The sequence below is a fragment of the Xiphophorus hellerii genome, chromosome 1 (genome assembly GCF_003331165.1).
Source record: "Xiphophorus hellerii strain 12219 chromosome 1, Xiphophorus_hellerii-4.1, whole genome shotgun sequence".
Lineage (NCBI taxonomy): Eukaryota > Metazoa > Chordata > Actinopteri > Cyprinodontiformes > Poeciliidae > Xiphophorus > Xiphophorus hellerii.
The window spans coordinates 406084-428561 of record NC_045672.1 but is presented as its reverse complement, the minus strand read 5'-3'; the positions used below and the strand labels follow the sequence as shown (position 1 = coordinate 428561).

The window sequence follows — 22478 nt, the reverse complement described above, 5'->3', positions numbered from 1 at the left end:
CCCCCTCCTTTGTAAATTTTTCTGCCAGCGCTCCTGCTGTTCCCTGAACGCCCCCTTGGGGGCGGTACCGCCCTCGTTGAGAAACACTTATCTAAATGGTCATAAAACATCCTTCACATAAACCGCTACAACATTTTTCAGATTAAATGTTTTCTCTACAACCAGCTATTCTCAAGTAGCACTAAATGTAGAAGACAGATATATCTAATAAACAGGTAAAATGTTACCTCTATATCAGATATTAAATACCATTCCATGTTGAAACCAATGTTAGAAGTATTTTTTAATCAAATCTATTCAATAATATAGATTTTCTGTTTCTCCTCCTACATGTGTAATAAATGGAGTGAGGTGAGTGCCAGTGCTGGCTGGATCTGGGATCTGGCTAATAAAAGTGTGTCTAATATTTTATATAACTAAGACATATCCAAATCTTCCAGCCAATAACTGGCAGGAGGTAGGTTTGATTCCTCATACGTTACTATTTGCATGTAACTTAAATATAATTTTAACTTAAAATGAAAAACCATCTCAAAAGCTCCGTTTTGCCCGTAAAGGTCTGTATATTTTGTTAGGGTAGCTTGGCAAAAAATGTGTAAGCTGTCTGTGCCTTCTCTTTCTGTGCCCAAACCTTTTCTTTATATAAAGAAAAATTATTTCATTACATAACTTTTGTCTTAAATAATCTATAATCATTCAATAATCCAGTCCATGTTTAGTTGGTCTGTGTGGAAATGTTTTTATGCAGCACTCTTTTAAGATGGTCCTAATGTCCAAACGGTTTGTTTCTTTATTTCACAGAAAGTGTTCTGGTTTCATTCACTTCAAACTAAACCTATCAATATTAGCTTAATGAATGTCAACAAAGTTAGTATTTGGGATAAATATTTCATATTTTGTACTTGAGATGATCCCATTTTATTTTAAGGCTGACATTGCACTTTTAATTTTGAACAGAAAACTCAAACTAGGCCTGTCACGATAGCAAATTTTGCTCAATGATTAATTGTCTCAAAAATTATTGCGATAAACGATAATATTGTTTGAAGACCTTTTTACACTGATTTAATGGAAATGACGTAATAATGCATGCGATTTCCTGCCAAAGATAGATACACTTTATTTTCAAAAGAACACTTAACACTGGAACTGATAAACAAAACAACCAAAAACAAAAATAAAATGGATTCTCAGTCTCCATTAACAAAAGACGCACTTGGAAAAAAAACTAAACAACATAAAGCCAAAGTGGAAATAAATACTGCATTCAACCAAAAGAGTGCAGATTATGAAGTCTGTATATTATGTTGCCCTTCAGTAATAATTAGATTTAAATAGAAAAGATGGGCACATCGACTACCTGATACAATAGTTCACACTATATGATTTTTTGCTTCTATTTTTCCCCTTACAACAATCTTAGAACGTTGGTCTTTCTAAGATTGTGTGGGTTTTCCCCGACTGGGATGTTAACGCAGCCTGTTGAATGTGACAGGTAGCCAATCAGAAAGCACGGATTCCCTCCTTGTTTTCTGAGGGGAAATTACAGAGGGGAATTCCTAACAGCTGACAACCTGAAGCCCAGCGGACATTGGAGATGATATGTGGAAACAACATTAATGTTTATTCAACATGCAAAGAATATAGAAATGACAAGAGGAGGAGTTGGAGCGAAATTGCTACCGCAGTTGATAAACCCGGTAACTTTTCAGCTGTTCTTCGTTAACGTGACATAAATAGGTTATAATGATTTTCATTCAGTCAGGACTTCACGCTGACACTAGCCACATGCATTGCAGGTAGATTGTAGTAAAGCACTGATTAATGCCTGGTTTTAAAATTAGTTCACTGGAGCCATTGTTTTGTGCCCATTGTTGGACACCACATGGCACGATCGAACCCGATCGAACCGTTGTACCTAGGATTTCTGTCGGCTTATGTGTGGTCTGTCAAGTTTTGAAAATGGGCCGACAATCGGCCGACAGCTCTAAGATCTTGTAGTGTGCGCTGGGCTTTACACTAAGGAAATGAGGAAGGGGGGGTCAGTGGAGAGCACCGGAGTTGAGCCTTTTTTCATTCGGTGTCATCAACAGGAAGAGAAAAAGGCCGGAAGAGACGATAATGCCGATAATTAAAATGACGTCGATAGTTTTAATTTATCGTACGATTAATTGATTTACCGTTTATCGCGACAGGCCTAACTCAAACTTAGCATCATTAGCCTCTTTTTTAAATTTGGTGTTTCTGTTGCTCCCTGCTGAAATGGCGCCCTCGGTGGGGAGCCAATATGCCACATAGGGCTGTGTAATTTTATCAATTCTGCAATATTTATTGATATATTTTTCCTCGAAAGTATCGATTTTCCATCCGCGAGTATTGATACATTAAATCTTGCTCAAATCCCTCCTGTTCCAACTTGCACAGTGTTGTAGGGAAAAAAAACTATTTCACCAAGCACTGTCAGGTGAAATCACTCAATCAGGTTTATTCATATATTGTGCACAATACAGAGAGCTCATAGGACAATCAATAATGAAGCAGGTCTGGATGAAAAGCTCTGCCAGGCACAGACAACACATGAGTTTTATACCAAGGATAAGGGATCCAAAACAAGAGGGGAGACGGTCTGGTTCTGATGCAGCTGTTGAAAACAACTTCCAACCTTGTACATGTAACCCAAATAGTTCTTTTGGTGAGAGTTCATAAGCATTTAGTATAACATGACTAGCAGATGTTAACTTGTAGTAATTTTCCACCACACACACAGTACATTAAAAATGACATGTAATGAAACAACCAGTTACAATGAATTAAATAATGAAATGAAATAGATGAATTGCATTATCTAATATAAGTGAATAAGACAAAAAAGGTTCCTTTTCTGCATAACCAAATACACAAAGCCATACAATCAACATTTAAACAAAGCAAATGTATGACAAAAACAACATTCATTACACCATCAGTTCAATTGATTTAATCCGAGTCCATGGAACTGTCACAAAATGTCACCAAAATCACTCTGTCCCTCTAAAATCATAAAATTGTATCGAATTGTACTCTTTGCTGAGTATCATGATATATATCGTATCGTGAACATAATATCATGTATTGTATTATATCGTGAGTTTAGTGTATTGCTACAGCCATAATGCCACAAAACAGTATGAGTAGAGATTGATGTGGAAACATGATCCCAGTGGTGATGATATTATCTGTATGGCATAATGTTTTTTACATATTTTGTGTCACTCTGAGCTTATTCCAGTTTTGAACGCAGTCGGCTTCAGAAAGAGGCAGAACATTTCTGTCTGTCTGGACCTAAAAAGTGATGAGAAAGACTTCAGGAAGAGAAAATCAGGGAACAAAAATGGACTTCTCAACACTATCTGTAATGGCGACAATTCCCCCTGTTCTCCTGGCTTTGAACTGCGGCTCACCTTTTTTCCTGTCAGAGATACATTTTGTCTGGAGGAACAGGCAGTGTGGAGAGCCTGGCACAAGAGGCAGGGGCTGATAAAAAAAGAAAGAAAAGGGCTAGCCTGCTATCAGGACACAGAGCCTGATAAAGGACAACACTCACCAACACTTCCTGATTTATAGCTGAGAGACGGTTTGTTTTACAGATACTTATGATTTAGGTTTATTTATGTTTGAGACAAAAAAACGCTAACACAAACGCTTTTTTTTGTCCGATATTATTCAAACTAAATCCCTCAAAGCCAATGGTTCTGTTAAGACAAAAAGACGTGAACTATAATCCAAAATATAATCTCTTTTAAAGAATGCTTTATTCTCCCTTCCATGAATGTTTTTTGCACATTTTGTCAGATTACTGAACAATATTTCAAAGAAAGGTGTAACATTGTGGGTGTAGCTGTTAATCCACTAATCATCATAGAAAAACACACAAAACAGTAAATAAACATTCTTAGTTTAACACAACCACATACACTGCCTGGCCAAAAAAAAAGTAGCCACCAAAAAATGGTCACACTCTCTAATATTTTGTTGGACCGCCTTTAGCTTTGATTACAGCCCGCATTCGCTGTGGCATTGTTTCAATAAGCTTCTGCAGTGCCACAAGATTTATTTCCATCCAGTGTTGCATTAATCTTTCACCAAGATCTTGTATTGATGATGGGAGAGTCTGACCACTGCGCAAAGCCTTCTCCAGCACATCCCAAAGATTCTCAATGGGGTTAAGGTCTGGACTCTATGGTGGCCAATCCATGTGTGAAAAAGATGTCTCATGCTCCCTGAACCACTCTTTCACAATGTGAGCCCGATGAATCCTGGCATTGTCATCTTGGAATATGCCCGTTCCATTTGGGAAGACAAAATCCATTGATGGAATAACCTGGTCATTCAGTATATTCAGGTAGTCAGCTGACCTCATTCTTTGGGCACACAATGTTGCTGAACCTAGACCTGACCAACTGCAGCAACCCCAGATCATAGCACTGCCCCCACAGGCTTGTACAGTAGGCACTAGGCATGATGGGTGCATCACTTCACCTGCCTCTCTTCTTACCCTGATGCGCCCATCACTCTGGAACAGGGTAAATCTGGACTCATCAGACCACATGACCCTCTTCCATTCCTCCAGAGTCCAATCTTTATGCTCCCTAGCAAACTGAAGCCTTTTTTTCTGGTTAGCCTTACTGATTAGAGGTTTTCTTACGGCTACACAGCTGTTCAATCCCAACCCCTTGAGTTCCCTTCGCATTGTGCGTGTGGAAATGCTTTTGCGTTCACAATTAAACATACTCCTGAGTTCTGTTGTTGTTTTTCTTCGATTTGATTTGACCAAACGTTTAAGTAATCGCCGATCACGATCATTCAGGATTTTTTTCCGACCACATTTCTTCCTGGAAGACGATGGTTCCCCACCATCCTTCCAGTTTTTAATGATGCGTTGGACAGTTCTTAACCCAATTCTAGTAGTTTCTGCAATCTCCTTAGATGTTTTCTCTGCTTGATGCATGCCAATGATTTGACCCTTCTTAAACAGACTAACGTCTTTTCCACGACCACAGGATGTGTCTTTTGCCATGGTTGTTTAAGAAATGAGGAGTTACTCATTGCATCAGCTGGGGTTAAATAACTTGTTGCCAGCTGAAAGATAATCGCCTATGCAGTACTTATCCAATAGGAGGCTTGTACCTATTTGCTTAGTTAAATCCAGGTGGCGACTTTTTTTTGGCCAGGCAGTGTATTATCAGTTATTCTGCAAAATTTAGTGACAAGTTCATGATTTTAAGCTAATATCGATGGTAATGAATCTTATTCTTTGCTAATGTTTGCTCTGCTGCAGTGAAAGCACACTTAAAAAGCAAACTAATGACATATTTAAATTCTCACATGCTAGTTTTTAACTGCTGCTCTGCTGTCTGACATTTTCTACCATTTGTGATATTTAAAGTTCTGCTTTTTTACCCCCTAAAACTTTAAAGATTTTTTGTTTTAATCAAGTGACATTTGACAGAAAAGAAGGTATTTCACTTCATCAACAACAGGACCGTCCATGCTAATGCTAATACTAGCACTACTATCTTTTTGGAAATCATTATTCCATAATCCCTGTTTCATATTTTAGGTTCGTTTTTGTAGACAGCATATTGTTTGGAAATCATTTCAACTTAACAAAAGTTGTGAATAGAGTTTGAAAAGTGTTATTTTTCTCTCTGGGCTCTGCCTTGCTTCCCGGTACCTGCTGCTTTGAAGCCTGTACAGAAAAAGCTTTGCTGGCTGCAGGTTTGCCCACAGGGCCGCAGTAGCTAGGTGATGAGCTGTAGTTGGCGCTCACCACACTCAGCTATTGGCATTCAGGCCAAAGCATTCAATCCTCATCTCATCAGCCCAGAGAATCTGTCTCCTTCATGCTTTCAGAGCGCTGTAAGTGTTACTTGGCTCTTGTGTAGCTGTTTTCACTGGAATGGCTTCAGATTCTGACCATCGTCCCATAAATGCTGTATGATGGAGTACCAAAGAGAGATGTATTCTTCCACAAGACTCCTTTTTATTTTCCAACATTTATTTCTGTTCAGTTCTTTAATTTGGTTCCTGGAACAGGATTTGGTGGTTCGATATTTTTTGAGTAACACAGGCCATTTATCCATCCTTCTTTTAATTTGTGCATTTTTTTTCTGGTTTTATGTCAGGATTTTTTTTTCATATCAAATTAACGTGAAAGTGCCACTTTGTATTTGACAGATGTGCCTGCTTTATTATATCTCATCAATTCAGTAAATCTCAGGTTAATGCTAGTCCTGTATTAAATTAGTGTTTCTGCACCAATTTATCAGTGCTGCTTCATATAAGCAAAACAAAAACAAAAAGCTTATCAGAGCCTGTTAAATATAAAAATCTTTTTATAAATGAGGTGAAATCTTTACAGCCTCCTCTGCAAGATTTTCCAGTCGCCTGATGGGAACAGTGAGAATGTTTTTATTCTACCTGATTTACTAGCCACATCTGTGTTCTGGCAAAATGAAATTTAGTTCCCATCCATCGTTGTTTGTTCCAGATAATCGTTTTTATGTATGGCTCTACTTTGGGCATGGCAAATAAGAACCAATAGATGTTTTTTATAATCTGCTTTTGGAAGAAAATCATATTTCTGGTCTGTAGGTTTTATGTGTCTTTAAAGTGGCCAGAATGTTACACCGGTCACTGTGGCTGGAGTTTATTCGGGTCATTTTATCAGTCAATACCATCAAAGCAACAAGGCAAGTCAAACATTACTCCCTTCATTATTTCAAAGTAGAAGTTAAACAACAGTTCTGAGCTTCATATCCAGGCAGTGGTGGAGAAAGTACTCAAAAAATGTACTTAAGTAAAAGTACAAATACACAGGCAAAAATGTACTCAAATAAAAGTCAAAGTACCACATTAACATTTTACTTAAGTAAAAGTAAAAAAGTACTGGCTTTTAAAAATACTTAAGTATTAAAAGTAAAAGTACTTGCTGAATACGTAACCTAATCGCTAATATCATTAAGTGTGCCGATAGTATTTAATTTGAATACATCATAAATGTGCCATTTTAATAAACAATGTCACAGATTAAACATGTTCTTATTGTGTTTATTCTCTGTAAGAGTTTAGACTTAGATATGTGATTCTATGCATCATAATTTCAGGGATGGAAACATCTTATTTCCTGTCCTAACGTAGCATGAACTTCATTAGTGACATTTATTTAGAAAGAAATCCAACTGAAAGGGGATGGAACGAAGGTGGGGGGGGGAAGACATGCAATCGAGGAGCCACGTAGCAGAGTTGTAGTCAAGACCACTGAACACGAGACCAAGACCAGCGCCCTGCGCTACATGACACAATAAAATGAAGTGCACCTATCAAAATTGGTTCTCAGATTGATCTGAAAGATCCACATTTCCATAAAAACACCTAGATATAAATACTTAGAGCTGAAATATATTTAACCAGTATCAATTACAACTCATTTCATTCTGTTTTGCTTTCATCGCTGTGCTACAATCCGCAGAGGTCGCCTGCCATCCCTATAAAAATAACGCCCTGGGCGGTTGCCCATATTGCCCATGTCAGAAACCACAACTGTCTGCACCATTAAACCATGAAACATAGCAATTAACTGTAATTGCTATGTTACAATTACAGTTGTAATTGTAACATTACAACAACACTATGAACACTGTCCAACGGCGCAACAAGCAGAAGGAGCACCATGACTGTTCTCATCCTCCCTCCCACTGCATGTTTGCCACCATGACAGGAGACAAAATCAATCAATGAGCATGCTCTGTGTTCATACGTTCAACTTTTACTTATTCGGCAATTAAATAAATGTGTGTGTGTATATATATATATATATATATATATATATATATATATATATATATATATATAGCTACATATAGCTATTGCAGTGTATACAAGAACAAAGAACGGCTCTCAGTGAGGCTTCAGTCCCATCAACCTTAGTAAAGATCCGTCCAGAAGAATCGGATCGTTCCTGAATCCACACAATAATTCAGCGCATGAGTGACAACTTTTTTTCATCGCAGATGCAACATGTGTCTCAGTACAGCTAGCTTTGCTAGCATCACGTCCACAGATCTTACCTTTCTTTAAGCTTTCCTTCCAAGTGACGCTAAAAGTTGGACAAAGTCCCACCGTCTGTGAAAGCGAAGCGCTGCTGGTTTTACATGTCGTCATATCTTATGATTTATGCAGCTATTATCGATTAGTTAGACATCTTCTCCCGCTCAGAGGAAACCACTGCGCATGTCTGGAGCTCCGCGTGCTAGTAAAGGGGGAGGCGATGGGTGACAACAGACACTAAGTCACGTTATTGCTTGGATTTTACGGCGCCACCTTAAACTCCCTGAACTTCATATTTTAACGGACAAAAAGAGAGCAGTCCGACTTGGATGTAACGAGTAACGCGACACTTTTGTAGAAATGTAGTGAAGTAGAAAGTACAGATACTTACTGTAAAATGTAGTGGAGTAAAAGTAGAAAGTACCCATTATTAAATCTACTTAAGTAAAGTACAGATACATGAAAATTGTACTTAAGTACAGTAACGAAGTACTTGTACTTCGTTACTTCCCACCACTGTATCCAGGTCTCATTGTTAGCATAGAGTTAGCTTACCAGAGCAAGTCACATGCTAACAGAAACTGGATAGTACTTTTAGAAAACAGAGTTAGCTTCTAAGAGTAAAATATAACATGCTGATTTTCAATAAGCTTTTTCACGCATGTGTTCTAAACATGGAAGAGGCTGATTTATTGTCTGGTGCAGATTCTGTGTAGTTTCCACTTCTGCAGGACGTTGTTGATTATCCTCATGTAAAGTCTCAGCTTATTTCAGTAATGACCAGAGAACTGAAAGCCACCAGGCTTTGAAAGTCCTTAATGACATTTTAATAATCTTACTGATTGAGAGTTTTTTAAAAAAAAATATGTACAGATGAACATTTCCAAGCTAATGAAAGAAAATGTAGTGTGGCAAAAAAAGCATCCACTTGAAGAATTTTTCAAGGATCATTAAAATCTAAGTAAGGCTTTATAATTTGCATATTGATAACATAAGTTAGAAAGGAAGTTATTTGCTCATTTCACTGTGGCTGCACACACACATAAACGCAAGCATGCTAAGTTTTAGTCTCCTGTTTTTATTTTCCCTCCAGATGAAGCCTGCTCCAACTGCTCCTTCGGGGCGATCTGTGACGCCCAGAGCGGGCGCTGCGTGTGCCCGTCGGAGTGCGTGGAGTCGCACCAGCCCGTGTGCGGCAGCGACGGCCACACCTACCAAAGCGAGTGTGAGCTGAACGTGAGGTCCTGCACAGAGCAGGTGGAGTTGCGGGTGGTCAGCCAGGGAGAATGCAGTAAGTGGCAGCATGTTGCAATCATTACGGTTTGTCACACTTCCTGTTCTAGAATCCTCAAAGAGCGACAGCCAGCTTCACTTCTGGCGAGTGAAACATTTTATCTTTGTGTTTCATGAAGTTCTTCTTTTCCTGCTGAATTAAAGGCAGAAAATGAAATTCAGGCACATAGGCAGACGGGGAATAAAATCTCATTTCAATGTTAGTTCAAGATATACATTTTAATGCGTGTGCGTGCGTGTGTGTGATACAGAAATGTGCGGCAACACCGTCTGTAGCTTTGGTGCCCGGTGTGTGGAGAAAAAGTGCGAGTGCCTGCAGTGCAGTGGAGAGGCCAGCGCCCCGGTGTGCGGCAGCGACGGCATCACCTACAGCAACGAGTGTGAGCTCAACAGGTCCGCCTGCGAGCACAAGAGGAAAATTGATGTGGCGAAGCACGGCAGCTGTGAGGAAGGTAGGAAATGGACTTTGAAATGTTGTAATTATGTTAACCAATCAGCCATTGAAGTGGTGTAATTAACTTTACCAACTGACCTGTGGTACGCCGTTTAGTCGTTTGTGGATTTTCAGAAAGCTGAAGTGCCGGAAAGCTTGTCGGCACTCTGACATCAACAAAAGTTGCAGTGAAAGTCACGCTGTGTTGCTGTAAACAGAAACGGTTGCAGGAACAGCTACTGTCATGGTACTTCAGTCATACGCTGTCATCATTGTTCATTCTTCCTGTTTTACCCCATAATGAAACTGAAGTAGCATTCTGTTTGGTATTGTGCATTTTTCATTCAAAGTTGAAAAAAGTGTCATGATAAAACATCTTTCTATGAAACAACTAGACATCATAATCCCATGAGCGTCTGAGAGTCAAAAGCAGGTAGAATTTACAAACAGGCACTGAATAGAAATGAAATGACCAGTTATTGATTTCCTTATTATTAGTTAATTTTCTTTATTTATTTAACTGATTATACACTTTGACAATCTGCCACTATAACAAATGATCTGCTAGTTCTGTGATAGAGGTTGGTTTGAATCCTAAATCAGAAAAGAGACCCAGCTACTTCAAAGAAGGTTTGTTGTTTTGTCACCGATATGAAAAAACATTAAAACATTTTTTAAATGTTTTAAAAACTTCCTTTGAGCTGATCACCAAATTAGAGAAAATCATAGAGTAATACTCCCTTTTCAATTCTGGTAATTTATTTATACATCAACAAACCATTCATATGAGACAGATAATGTATTAACTACTGTAGATGCATTGCGCATTGCAGCATTCCTGATATGTGATTCCCCAGAACTCTGAGCTACGAACTAGTGGTCTTTAAAAAGCCTGACCTGCTGGTTCCGATTTTGACCAATTCAGATTTTTTCAAATCTTAAATGTCGCTTAATATTGCAGGAAAGTCCCTGAATTGGTAACAGTGGGGTGATTATTGTTACTGCAAACATTTGGACATTTCCTGGTGGGCAGGGCTAACAGTCTGACCTCTGAATGTAGAGCAGAAGTGGACAGAAGCTGGTTTTTAGACCTTTGATGAGGAAGATAAGATCAGTGGATAAGATCGGCTTCACATGTAAGCATTGGCTGATCACTGTTCTCCCAAAATTAAGGAAGCTGGTGCCATTAAATCAGTTTGATTGATAAATCAGCTAGTTGATAAATCAGTGCACCCCCACTATGAACTATTAAGATATAACAAGCCTGCTAAGCTAAATCAGTGTTTGTTTTGTCAACCTAACAGTCATTTTAGTTGGAAGCAATAAAGTCTTCAAGTTGTTATTTTTGTTTCCTGTTTACAGTTTCAAGACTTTTCAGAACACTGAACTACATCAGCATCAAACCCCTACCAGCTTACATCACTTAGTTTCTTTGTTGTTTTAGCATAAATTAAACTAATGTACTCAGGGTTTCCCCCAGAGAACTTGCTAAGCCCAGTGGTCAGGTTCTGAGGCGGTCCACCAGCGGTCCACTGTGTTTTTGTATTCAAAGATGTTATGTTGACAGGAAATGTAAAAATATTACTGCGTAATTATATGTTACGGGAAAATATCACCAGTGAAACGCTATTTAAACCCACAACTACAGAATCTTAAAAACAACAAATCAAACAATACAATTAAAATGAACATCAATTATTTGCACTTCTGTTTAATCCAAATTTAAGTCAGCGGCTCCATCAGGCCCCCCAGGGCTTCAGGGGCCCCATAAATGCTAATATTTTAACACAGACCACAGATACATAAATGTAACATTTATTTATTGAGATTATCAATGGTGTTAAAGGACCTGGCAAGTTTACTTTGTAAAACCTCAAAGAACAATATTCATAGTTAGATTGTTTTGTTACCACAGCAACAATCTGATGCTTGAGTTTAATCTTTGGGTTTGAGCTATTTTTTCACAAATACAAATTAGTAAACTGTAATTATAACTTATTGCTTTTTAGATTGGCCAGTTAAACTACTCCCCATCTCCCAGATTTCACTAAATCTAACACAGAAGCTGTTGGAGGTGCTGATGTTTTAGCAGCAAGAGGGGCCCCTAAGTCAAATTCTGCTCAAGGCCTCACACAGCCTTGGACCAACCCTGCATGATGAGTTAAATCCTCTACACTGCGCAGAGATGTGGAACAAACGGGAGATTTAAATCAAAGCTGCTAATGTGGCTTTAGTAGCTCTTCCATTTCGTGTCTATTGAGTTTTTAACAGACGCTGCGCCAATCCGCCTGTCGATCTCCCGCTCCCTTCTTCCCCCATTCGTGAACAAGATCCCGAGATACTTGAACTCCTCCACTTGGGGCAGGACACCCCCCTGACCCTGAGAAGGCACTCTACCCTTTTCCGGCTCAAGACCATGGCCTCTGATTTGGAGGCACCGATCCTCATCCCGGCCGCTTCACACTCGGCTGCGAACCGCTCCAGCGAGAGCTGATGAAGCCAACAGGACCACATCGTCTGCAAAAAGCAAGCGTCAAGCAGGCGCTGTACCGGTCCGTCGTGGTGAAGAGAGAGCTGAGCCAAAAAGCGAAGCTCTCGATTTACCGGTCGATCTACGATCCCACCCTCATCGAGATCACGGATACAAGCGGCCGAAATGGGTTTTCTCCATAGGGTGTCTGGGCTCTCCCTTAGCGATAGGGTGAGAAGCTCAGTCATCCGGGAGGGACTCAGAGTAGACTCAGCTGCTGCTCCTTCACATCGAGAGGAGCCAGTTGAGGTGGCTCGGTCATCTGGTCAGGATGCCTCCTGGACGCCTCCCTGGTGAGGTGTTCCGGGCACGTCCCACCGGGAGGAGGCCCCGGGGAAGACCCAGGACACGCTGGAGGGACTATGTTTCTCGGCTGGCCTGGGAACGCCTCGGGATTTCCCCGGAGGAGCTGGAACAAGTGGCCGGGGAGAGGGAAGTCTGGGCCTCCCTTCTGAAGCTGCTACCCCTGTGACCCGACCCTGGATAAGCGGAAGAAGATGGATGGATGGATGGATGGGTTTTTAACAAGAGTCACTGAAGCTGTTCTGGTTGCTGGAGTTAATGGGACGAGATTTTCAGATCCCGCGCGGCCGCGCGTATGAACTCTGGCTGACTAAGTAGAAAACGCATTTGATATGGTTTGATGCATCGTGTAACCGGAAAAATAATACTACTACTAATAAAATAATATAAAACCAACGTGATGCGTGACTACTAGGCGAGCGCTAAAGCTCCTCACTGGGCTGAACCTGCATGATGAGGTCAGAACTGGTTCGTTAACCACTAACACACCGGTCAACTGGGAACACATACATAAACTTTACAGCAGGGGTCTCAAACTCCAGTCCTCGAGGGCCGCAGACCTACAGTTTTTAGATGTGCCACAGGTACAAAACCCTGGAATTAAATGGCTTAATTACCTCCTTGTGTAGATCAGTTCTCCAGAGCCTTGCTAATGACCTAATTATTCTATTCAGGTGTGGTGCAGCAGAGGCACATCTAAAAGTTGCAGGACTGCGGCCCTCGAGGACTGGAGTTTGAGACCCCTGCTTTACAGGGAAGACAGAGCCACACGCTGGGCAGCGTGTTGAGATGGAAAAGCCACATAATGTTTTGTTCACAAAGATAAATCTCACCGCACCTCTGAATTCGCGACTACAAGTTATTCCTGTGGTTCACGTAGAGCTGCGCAACCAGAGCTAACACGGCGGGGTTTAAACTCTTACCTTGAGTTCTCCAAAGAAAAATCATTTCTCACAGGAAGTTGATGTAAATATCCATACAGGTCAGTTTGAGTGAAAGGAGGCACGTGCGATCCCGCTGAGGTAAAGTGAGGTAAAGCAGCGGCAGCGCGTGAGGCAAAGCGCAGAGGCGCCAGCTGTGTGATTGGTCCGCGCGCTGCCGGCTTTAAATGCATAAACTCTAAACTTATATATTATAATTAATAAACCTATCCTTTAGGAATAAATCTGCTCCTCTAGTGAAATGCTCAGAGCAACAGAGACGCTTGCAATTTGGCTAACAATATAAATATATAATGTTTTTTTAGTTATTTTCCTAAAAACAAGCAACGCTTAGCCTGGGGGGGGGGTAGTGTCATGATGGGTTAAAGGTTTCTAGCCCACATGCAGAACACAAGACAGGAGAGTAAGAATCAGTTCAAGTGATTTATTAAGATAACACAATTATCAGAGTGTGGGAAGGAGGTCTGGTCCAGGGAATCAACGGTAACGGGCAGCAGTGGTTCACTGCGAGGGGAAAGAGCAGACTGGTGAGTTCAGGGGTCGTGGGAATATGGAAATCTCAGATCAAACGCAGGTTGTTCTTACTTGGTGGTGGTTGGATTTGAATCTTGGAGGGTAACTGAGTATGTCCAGGGTCTCGGTCTCTTAGTGGGTCTAGGAACAACGGAGGAGTGCGGCGGAGAACGGACAGGTAGGCTCGGGTGCAACGGAGACACAGCGGAGTGGTTCGACCGCCAGCCTTGGGGTCCAGGAGATACTTGCAAAACAACGGAGAGGTGAGTCTGGGAACTCGGGCAACCAGTGGGTATTTTCCACGGCGTCACGAGGGAGGTTCTAAAACCAGGAAAACTGCCAGGATCTGGTCAACGGGTCCAGAGTGTCAAAAGGATCACCTGAAGGCAACAGAGAAACACAAAGAGAATCACAGGAAGGCTCAAGGCAACGAGGAACACAGAGACAGGGCTCAAGGGGGCTCAGAGGTACCGTGACTGGCAAACACTCAGGCGACGCTGGACTGGCAGTCAACTCCTAAAGTATGCTCCGCTGATGAGGGTAATCGATGACAGCTGAGGATGATGATGACACCACCGCACTCCAGCCGGAACCTGTCACCATCTGGTGGTAAGAGGCGCACAGGAAAAACCCCACCAAGAGAACCAGAGAACCCCGGAACATAACAGGTAGTAAAGCAATTGCGGGCAGCCAGGCTTATAATATGGTGGGGGAAACTCTGGTACTGAATCTAAAACAAAGAAGTAGTGATTTTTAAATGGTGAAGTGGCTCTCCTCCCTGGGCGCCATGCTGATGTGTTTTCTATTGGGTATTTAATCTTCAGGCAATAAGGAGTAGATTCCTCCATGTAAAGAAATATACCCTACTAGAGGCTAATGTTGCTAATTTGTTAACAGACCCTCAGACACATAATCAGTAATAACTTAATGACTGTTTCTCTTGTTTTTAATAAAAGATTTATGGCATTTAATGATCTGTAGTCCAAAATATAAACCACTTAGACTGGACAGAGCTACAATTAACGTCTTTAAACGTCAGAGATAAATCCGTATTCTATTTGTGAAAACACTAAAGAGAATTTCCAGTACTATGTGGACTTTAGGACCATCTTATATTAATCACCACTATACAAATATTCATTAAAACAATGTTTGATTTGTGAAATCTCTAATTTATTTGTAAAGTATTGTGTGCAGAAGAAACGACCAGTATGACAGGGCAAAAATAAATATTCAAAGTATTGATTAGAAAATGAGAATCAGGAAAAAAGGATCGACTGGAAGTCAAAGAACAAAGCATTAGATCTCATGGAGATTTTTCTCCTGGCATTGCATCCAGGTTTGGTTTTTGCTCTGACAGACGCGTTTCTGTCCAATGAGGCTCTGAAGTTAGTGACTCATGGCATCCAGACGAGGATCCTGACTTCCTATGGCTAGAGTGTTTGTCGTTGCTCCCCACGCTGAAGGAAAGTGGAACCTAATTTATGGACTCAGATCGTATCTTGATCTGCTCTGACAAGCCTCGGCATCATACCTCCCCATCCCCCGCCACAGCGGCAGCAGCCCGGCCGCTAGTTGACATGCCTATAGCGGCGATGGCGTTCGCCTGTGGGTAGCTGGTCGCCACGGTGAACATAGTCTTCTCCTGACAAGGTGTGAAGCAGAGCAGATTACAGCAGCCAGCAGGAGGGAAAGAAATGGACGTAGTTTGGAGGACTGGGCAAAAAGATGGGAGAATCTACTTCCATTTTGATTGCCACCCAGGGGGGTTTTATTCTTCTCTTCATTCTTTTGTGTTTTCTTTTTTTCTCCCCCATTATGATTATCAGCCATATTGCCTCTTTGGGCCCAAGAGGCAAATTCATGCCACCAGAGCTCCTGAAGTCCATTTAACATCATTTCAATTGACTGAGATGTGTGACCTTTTTGTGTGAGGGAGGGCATGAGGAATTGTGCAGCAATATGCCCTCAGTGCTGACTTGCAGGCACACGCTCTTCCTCCATTGTTGGTTGTCTGCTGTTAGACAAAAATGCTCTCATCTGCCTCCCTGAGGGAGTCTGTGAACATCCTGCTTTTCCATTTTGATTCAGAGAAGCCATCAGGCTCACACAATAGATTTTTCTTTTGCACTCCCCACCGCGTCCTGCTGTCCCACCCACTCATTTCTCTCTTGGTTTTGCACTGTTCTCCATCAAAATTGTGCGTCCCTGACAAAAGAGGCAACCAATGCCTTTTTTTCATATGGGGGTAGAGATGGGCTAGAAATCGATGAATCTCACCCTGGGGGTAAATACTGGTGTTTTTGTCCCGGTCTGATTGTTTTAGCCCTTTGAGTCCAACCCGAACCCTCCACTGGAAGTCTGCTGCCACTGTAACGCAGTCCAAACCAAGCTATTGGCTTTCTGCTCTTTCTACACCTTTGCTGTGCTGCCTGTGTTAAAAATGATTTGTCTCCGATAAATTCACCTTTGGAGATGAACGAGGGTTGAGTTTTGGCAAAACAAGAAGCATATATATCTCCAAACAGGGGCCCTATGTCACAACATATTACATTGTATTTTCTTTCTTCTGTTGTTGACAGCAGCAAAGCTTCTACATCACCAGTATGAAATCAAAGATAAGCCTAGCGAGGAAATGAACATGTGATTTATATCCGTGTGCACAACCCGCCTTAAACCCACCCTCATTAGTCTTATTGGTAGGAGGGCACAGCATAAAAACCAAAGTTGTTTTCTCTTGCTTTTATTTAGTAGTAAAGAAAAATGACAGTGTTCCACTGTTGGCCATACAGAAAAATTTATCACCTGTTTAATTTCACACTCGGGCAGGCTTGGCCTCAGCTCCTTTTCCTCTGACACTGACAAAGTGGCAACAGAATGTGGTGAATCAGTTGCAGGACGGGGGGCTGAGGGGGGGCTTTTTAATTGAAAACAGCATTTAATAAACAAAGTGGTAAGTGTGGGAAGAAGCAGACCTTCTGCTCCCTTTGAAGCTGGACCTGGATCAAACTCCCCAACACATGAAAGGTCACTGGAAACGCAGCCGGGCGGAGAGGGAGTGGAGTTCCCTGGGTCATCGATCATCTTCATGCCCAATCAGGATTTGTAACCTTCTGCAGCAGGATCAAAGTTGTTCTTGCCATTTCCAAACACCTCATCTTTCTCTCCCTGATGTGTGACACATCATCTGTCCATCTTTTTGGACCTTTACCTGGACTAATGTCCTCCCACATCCATGATGACAGTTTAAGAAACTGATGGGGCAAAACTAAGATAATTCATGCTTCTTTGCTTTGGAATGCCTTATTCAGGTCAAACTATGCTGATATGGATGTTTACTAAATGGGAATTTTTTTCTATGTTTTTGGGTAAACGTGAGACTGAAACACTGTAATTCCTCAGCTGTACCAGCAGGTGGTGACAGAGTCAAAGTTTTATGAGAGAAGGATCCTGAGAATGGCTAAAGCAGTGCTAGGCTGAGGATCGTCAAAGATCACACTGTTTTTGACAACTACTAGGGCTGTAATAAAACATTCAGCTCAAGAGATGAGAAAATGAACTTATTGGGTTCCAAGTACGAGCTAACCAACTGTTTATCCAATCAAACTTTATTTTAAAGAATCTGTTCTCAGTAAAATGTCCCATCATTTTTTGAGTTGTCCATATTTTGTTTTTGTTTTTGGCTAAAATGGTCCTAATGCCAGAAAACATAATCGGAACGTCCCTGAAATGATCAGAACAGGAAGATCGGGTCACAAATCGACACAGTTCTCTGAACTCAAGTTAATCCCTATAACCAAATTAAAACTATCACAGTTTAATGTACATGAAACTGTCAAGAAGATTCTGGGATATTATATTCCTATGAGTATTGTGGTACTATATCTTTGCAATTTTAACAATATCAAAGTAAGTACAGGTACAGAAAGTACAGGTAAAAGACAGTTATTTGATTAAAATAATGTTAATAGCTAGCAAGAAAGCTATTACGAGTAAAAGGCAGAACAATGAACTGGAATAATAGAAGAAATCTACATTATGGAAAAACTGACACATCGTTTGAGACTTCAACAAACACATGGAAGAAAAGTGGATGAAATAGACATCATTCAAGACCAAAGACAGCGACAAAAAATAGAGAAAGAACTAGACAAACTAGATGGGACAAAGGTGAAATAGAGGAATAGCTCCCAAGCAAAGGTTTTATGTTATGTTGAATGTGAAGTGTTCATGTACATTGTGTATGTAAACAAATGTGAAAAATACTAATAAACAGTTAAATGATAAAAAAAGACTAGACCAAAGTTTAAATAAAACTAAGCAATTGCTACCATGTTGTTGCTGCTAAAGCAATAGATTATTGCAGTAATGACAATGCTAAGACATTATAATTGCTCTACTATTTCAACGCTGAAACATTTGCAGAGCAGTTTTTTCCTAGCCTCTAGATATCCATTCCAGTTGGATAAAAATCTCTGTTTTTTATATTTAAACCCGACTTGCATGTGGACAAGAGAAACAGATGATCTAAATATTGGCGCCATTGTGAAAATCACCTCAATGCCTCAAAGCAATAATAATAATAATAATAATAATAATAATCCAAACTAGTGTTGAGTGTGAGGATGTAGTCAGACGGATCCTGATGCAGCACCAGACATCAAGTATTCTAGTTTACCAAGAGCTCAGTATATCTCCCACACTTCTTCCTGAAGCTTCAATTATTTACCCATGTTCTGTTCTTTCAGTTCAATACCCGACAGCTTCGACAACGCGGTTCATTTCTAATATTATTTTCATTGTCAAATCCCCGCTATATTTCTTCAAAGTTATCCTCATGCAATCCACGTCCTTTCCTTCCCTGACTGCTGAATTCTGTCTTCTTAATGGAGCTCACTCTGCCAAATAGACTCGGGCCTCTGACATGATTGAGTAAAAAGGAATGGATGGGCAGTGCAGAGATAGCTGATGCAGCCATGTTAGCTGGGGATGTATTAATTGAAAGGTTCATAGGCGGCGCAGGTGGTGGACACATCAAAGTACAGCCACTAATTAGGACCCCCCCCTCTCTTTGCTTTTCACTTTTATTTATTTATTCTGTTTTAATGTCTTACCTCTTTTATTTATGTAGCTCGACTCTGCGAGGGCGCCTGAGCAGAATATGAACTGGGTGGGCTGGCTTGGGTTTTTTATTGTGCCTTGCTGAGCTGGCGTACGGTAAACAGATGCGGGAGGCCAACCATCACTGCTTCATCCTCCCTCGATCTGTCCTCGTTTTTATTTTTATCTTTTCTTCCAAGGTCAACTGAGCCAGGAATACCCACAGTAATGTGACCGGTGGCTGAGAGCCATGAGCCGCAAAACAAAACGTTTTATGAAACTCCAGACTGAATCAATACAACGCTACAATGGTTTACGTTGGTAAAAGGGTTCGGGTTAGTGGTTACAGATAGCTAAAAGCATTAGGGTAACTATTGGTAACCACCAATAGGTGGTGGGTATTAGGGCTATTAGGGTTACAGATAGATAGGTTAAAGGGTCTCAGGATAAATGGCATTCTGGTGTAAATCTCTGAACTGTGCCTGATGTTTGTTCAAATTCAGTTAATTTCAAAAATACTTAATTGATCCCAAAGCGAAATAAAATGTCATATTAATCAACAATTGTTCTGGTAGATTGGGTTTGGGTCTCCATTAGCTGCAGCTCCAGATAATGAAGTCAGAGCTCCTTCGTTGTATCGACCCTTCAAAAGTCCTTCCATCCTGTTGCTGATGACCCGTGTCAGGGAAGAGCTGGGCTCCCCTCCCCTGGCTCTGTGACCTTCTCCATAATCTACTTTAGAAGATGGGTTACGCTAAGTGCTACTTCCATCACTGGGACATCGATTTCGCCATTAGAGGCGGAGCATCAATACACGGAGTGGAATAAGCCCCAGAAGAAGACAAGACGACGGGGAGGAGAAGGAACACCCTGATTACCCGCCGCTTGAATCCGCTGGGTGTCTCTGGGAGCTTTTAGTTCCTTTTCTGAATAACAAATTAGTTTTGAATGAACTTTCTTCCTGCCTCATGAGCCTCTCGCCCTGTCTGACAGGCTTTCATACTCCTGTCTTCACACGCATTCACCTAATCTCTCCCGGGACCCCGCTGCAGGAGATGCTCGCAACTTCAAAAGACGGGATCCTTCCACTTTTCTCATCTGCTCGATTTGTTGTTTTTAAATGAAACCCCAAAACAACATGCTCTCACATGTCTCTGTTCTTTTAATCCCTTTTAGGAAAAATTAAAATGCACAAAACAAGCAGAAAATGAAGGATTTTCATACTTTTTGCTGGAGACTCAATGAGTAGCTTTTCCCTCGCTTTTAATGCAAGTGAACGACCTTTCAGGGTTACAGTTAAAGAGTTGCTGTGACAACTTTTCTCCAAGGTCCCAGGAGCTAATTAAATTTAACAGAATACTGTGCAATTAGTTGCATTCTCATATCAGGAGGCAGGCACCCATAGAGCGGGCCGGCTGCCACTGAAAGGCCACAGATTCCCTCCTTTTTTTATTTCTGATTTAATTGAAATAAAAAGGCCGCCTCTTTGGTGGTGCAGAGATGTCTAATCTATTTAGTCACCATCCAGCCTCGGCTGCACTGGTCATTATTTTACACTAGCAGCAGCAGCAGTTATTTTCATGTTTTCTCTTTTAGCATAAATATTGAAATTTGGTCACTCAGGAAATTTGAGCTTTATGTTGAACAAAAATATGTTTGTTCTGAAAAAAGAGTGATTTCAGTGTGTGTTTTATGAATGACACAGTGAGTTTTGTGTTTTTATTTGCAGAATGTGGCTCTGGGGCATCTGGCTCCGGAGTGGAGAGCTGCGAACAGGAGCGCTGTACGACGTACGATGGGATTTGGAACGAGGACGAAGAGGATGAACGCTGCATCTGCAGCTTTAACTGTGAGAGCGTGCCACTCAACGAGGTACAGCTTCCAGGAAAAGCTGGTGCTCACCTACAGGTTTAGACCTGATGTAGCGTTTTGTTTCTGGCTAGATTTGCTACATCAATTGAACCAGCCGTTCCAACTGTTGGAGTGTGACTCTAAATGTGTTGAGATCCTCTTCAGAAATCACAGTAAATAACAAACATGAAGATTGTAAAATTAAATGTAATAAAAGATACATTTATTATTATCTTCCTAAAATAAAGGGTTACATCATTTTTTACCAAAAGATTAAGAAAACAAATCACCGTTGGTAAAAAATTACCTAAGCCATAATTTTAGGAAGGTGATAATATGTTGTTGCAACTGATTAAACAACATGTTCTCACTCCCAACTCGTCTATGGAGGCTTGGGCAGGTTCCCTCCGCATCACATGTTGACGCTCCTTCTCGTCAATAACTGACGTTCAGGCTGAACGTTCAGGCCGTTCAGAAGCTCAGGGAGCGCTACAGCACTCAGTGTAACTGTAGCGCTCCCTGAGATTCTGAACCTGACGATCTAGGAACGAAGAGGATGAGTCTATTCTAATTTTTTTAAAGGCATAGAAAAAGTGATACCATTCATGCACAGCTGATGTATCTGTATGATTTACCAATTTCGTTAATTTTAATTCAGATTTTAAAAATCCTCCGGGTCTCTGAAGCCATGATTTTATCTTCATTTCTGCTACCCGAAGGATCTTTTAAATCTGAAGTAAAATTAACGAAATTGGTAAATCATACAGATACATCAGATGTGCACGAATTGTATCACTTTTTCTATGCCTTTAAAAAAATTAGAACAGACTCCTAGATCGTCAGTTTCAGAAGCTCAGGGGGCGCTACAGCACTCAATGAGAGCAGCCTGAACCTCAGTTGTTGACGAGAAGGAGGTACCCAATGCGTCAACATGTGATGCAGAGGGAACCTACCCAAGCGTCCATACACCATGTTCCAAATTATGATGCAAGTGATATTTTCTCAGATTTTCTTAAATGGTCAATGCAAATGATGGTCAGTATAATTTTCAAGTCATGAACTATTACAGTATAAATCAAATTTTACTGAACAAAGCTCCCCATGAGAACAGTATTTTTTTTCAAAAATAAAAACTCAAAATGCACTGCTCCAAATTATTATGCACAGCAGGTTTTCTAAACATTTTATGGATTATAAAGAACTGCAAACGGTCATTCTTTGAATGTGCAGCATTAAGTGGTCACATGTACTAAAATCAAGCTATTTCAATCAAAAACATCTTACAGACCAAGTTCCATGTTAACATTGGACCCCTTCTTTGATATCACCTGCACAATTCTTGCATCCATTGAACTTGTGAGTTTGTGGAGTTTCTGCTTGAATTTCTTTGCAGGATGTCAGAAAACCTTCCCAGAGCTGCTGGTTT

The 22478-nt window shown here is 40.9% G+C and overlaps 1 protein-coding gene and 1 long non-coding RNA gene across 12 annotated transcripts in view; one reads left to right on the top strand and one right to left on the bottom strand.

Moving 5' to 3' along the window:
* agrn (agrin) overlaps positions 1–22478 on the top strand; it is a 466151-nt gene that overhangs the window by 352642 nt on the left and 91031 nt on the right. For all 10 annotated transcript variants that reach the window (XM_032562688.1, XM_032562681.1, XM_032562697.1 and 7 more), the window contains 3 exons: positions 9182–9379; positions 9633–9833; positions 20931–21073. In XM_032562688.1, the coding sequence (XP_032418579.1) occupies positions 9182–9379; positions 9633–9833; positions 20931–21073 (542 nt within the window). The remainder of the gene's footprint in view (positions 1–9181; positions 9380–9632; positions 9834–20930; positions 21074–22478) is intronic.
* LOC116720156 (uncharacterized) lies at positions 13999–14704 on the bottom strand. Of its 2 annotated transcripts, XR_004339333.1 has the most exons (3): positions 14573–14704; positions 14174–14481; positions 13999–14092 (listed from the first exon to the last, which is right to left on the bottom strand). It is a non-coding gene; the product is annotated as an uncharacterized LOC116720156 (long non-coding RNA). The 2 variants fall into 2 exon arrangements; XR_004339332.1 differs by having other exon boundaries at positions 14174–14691.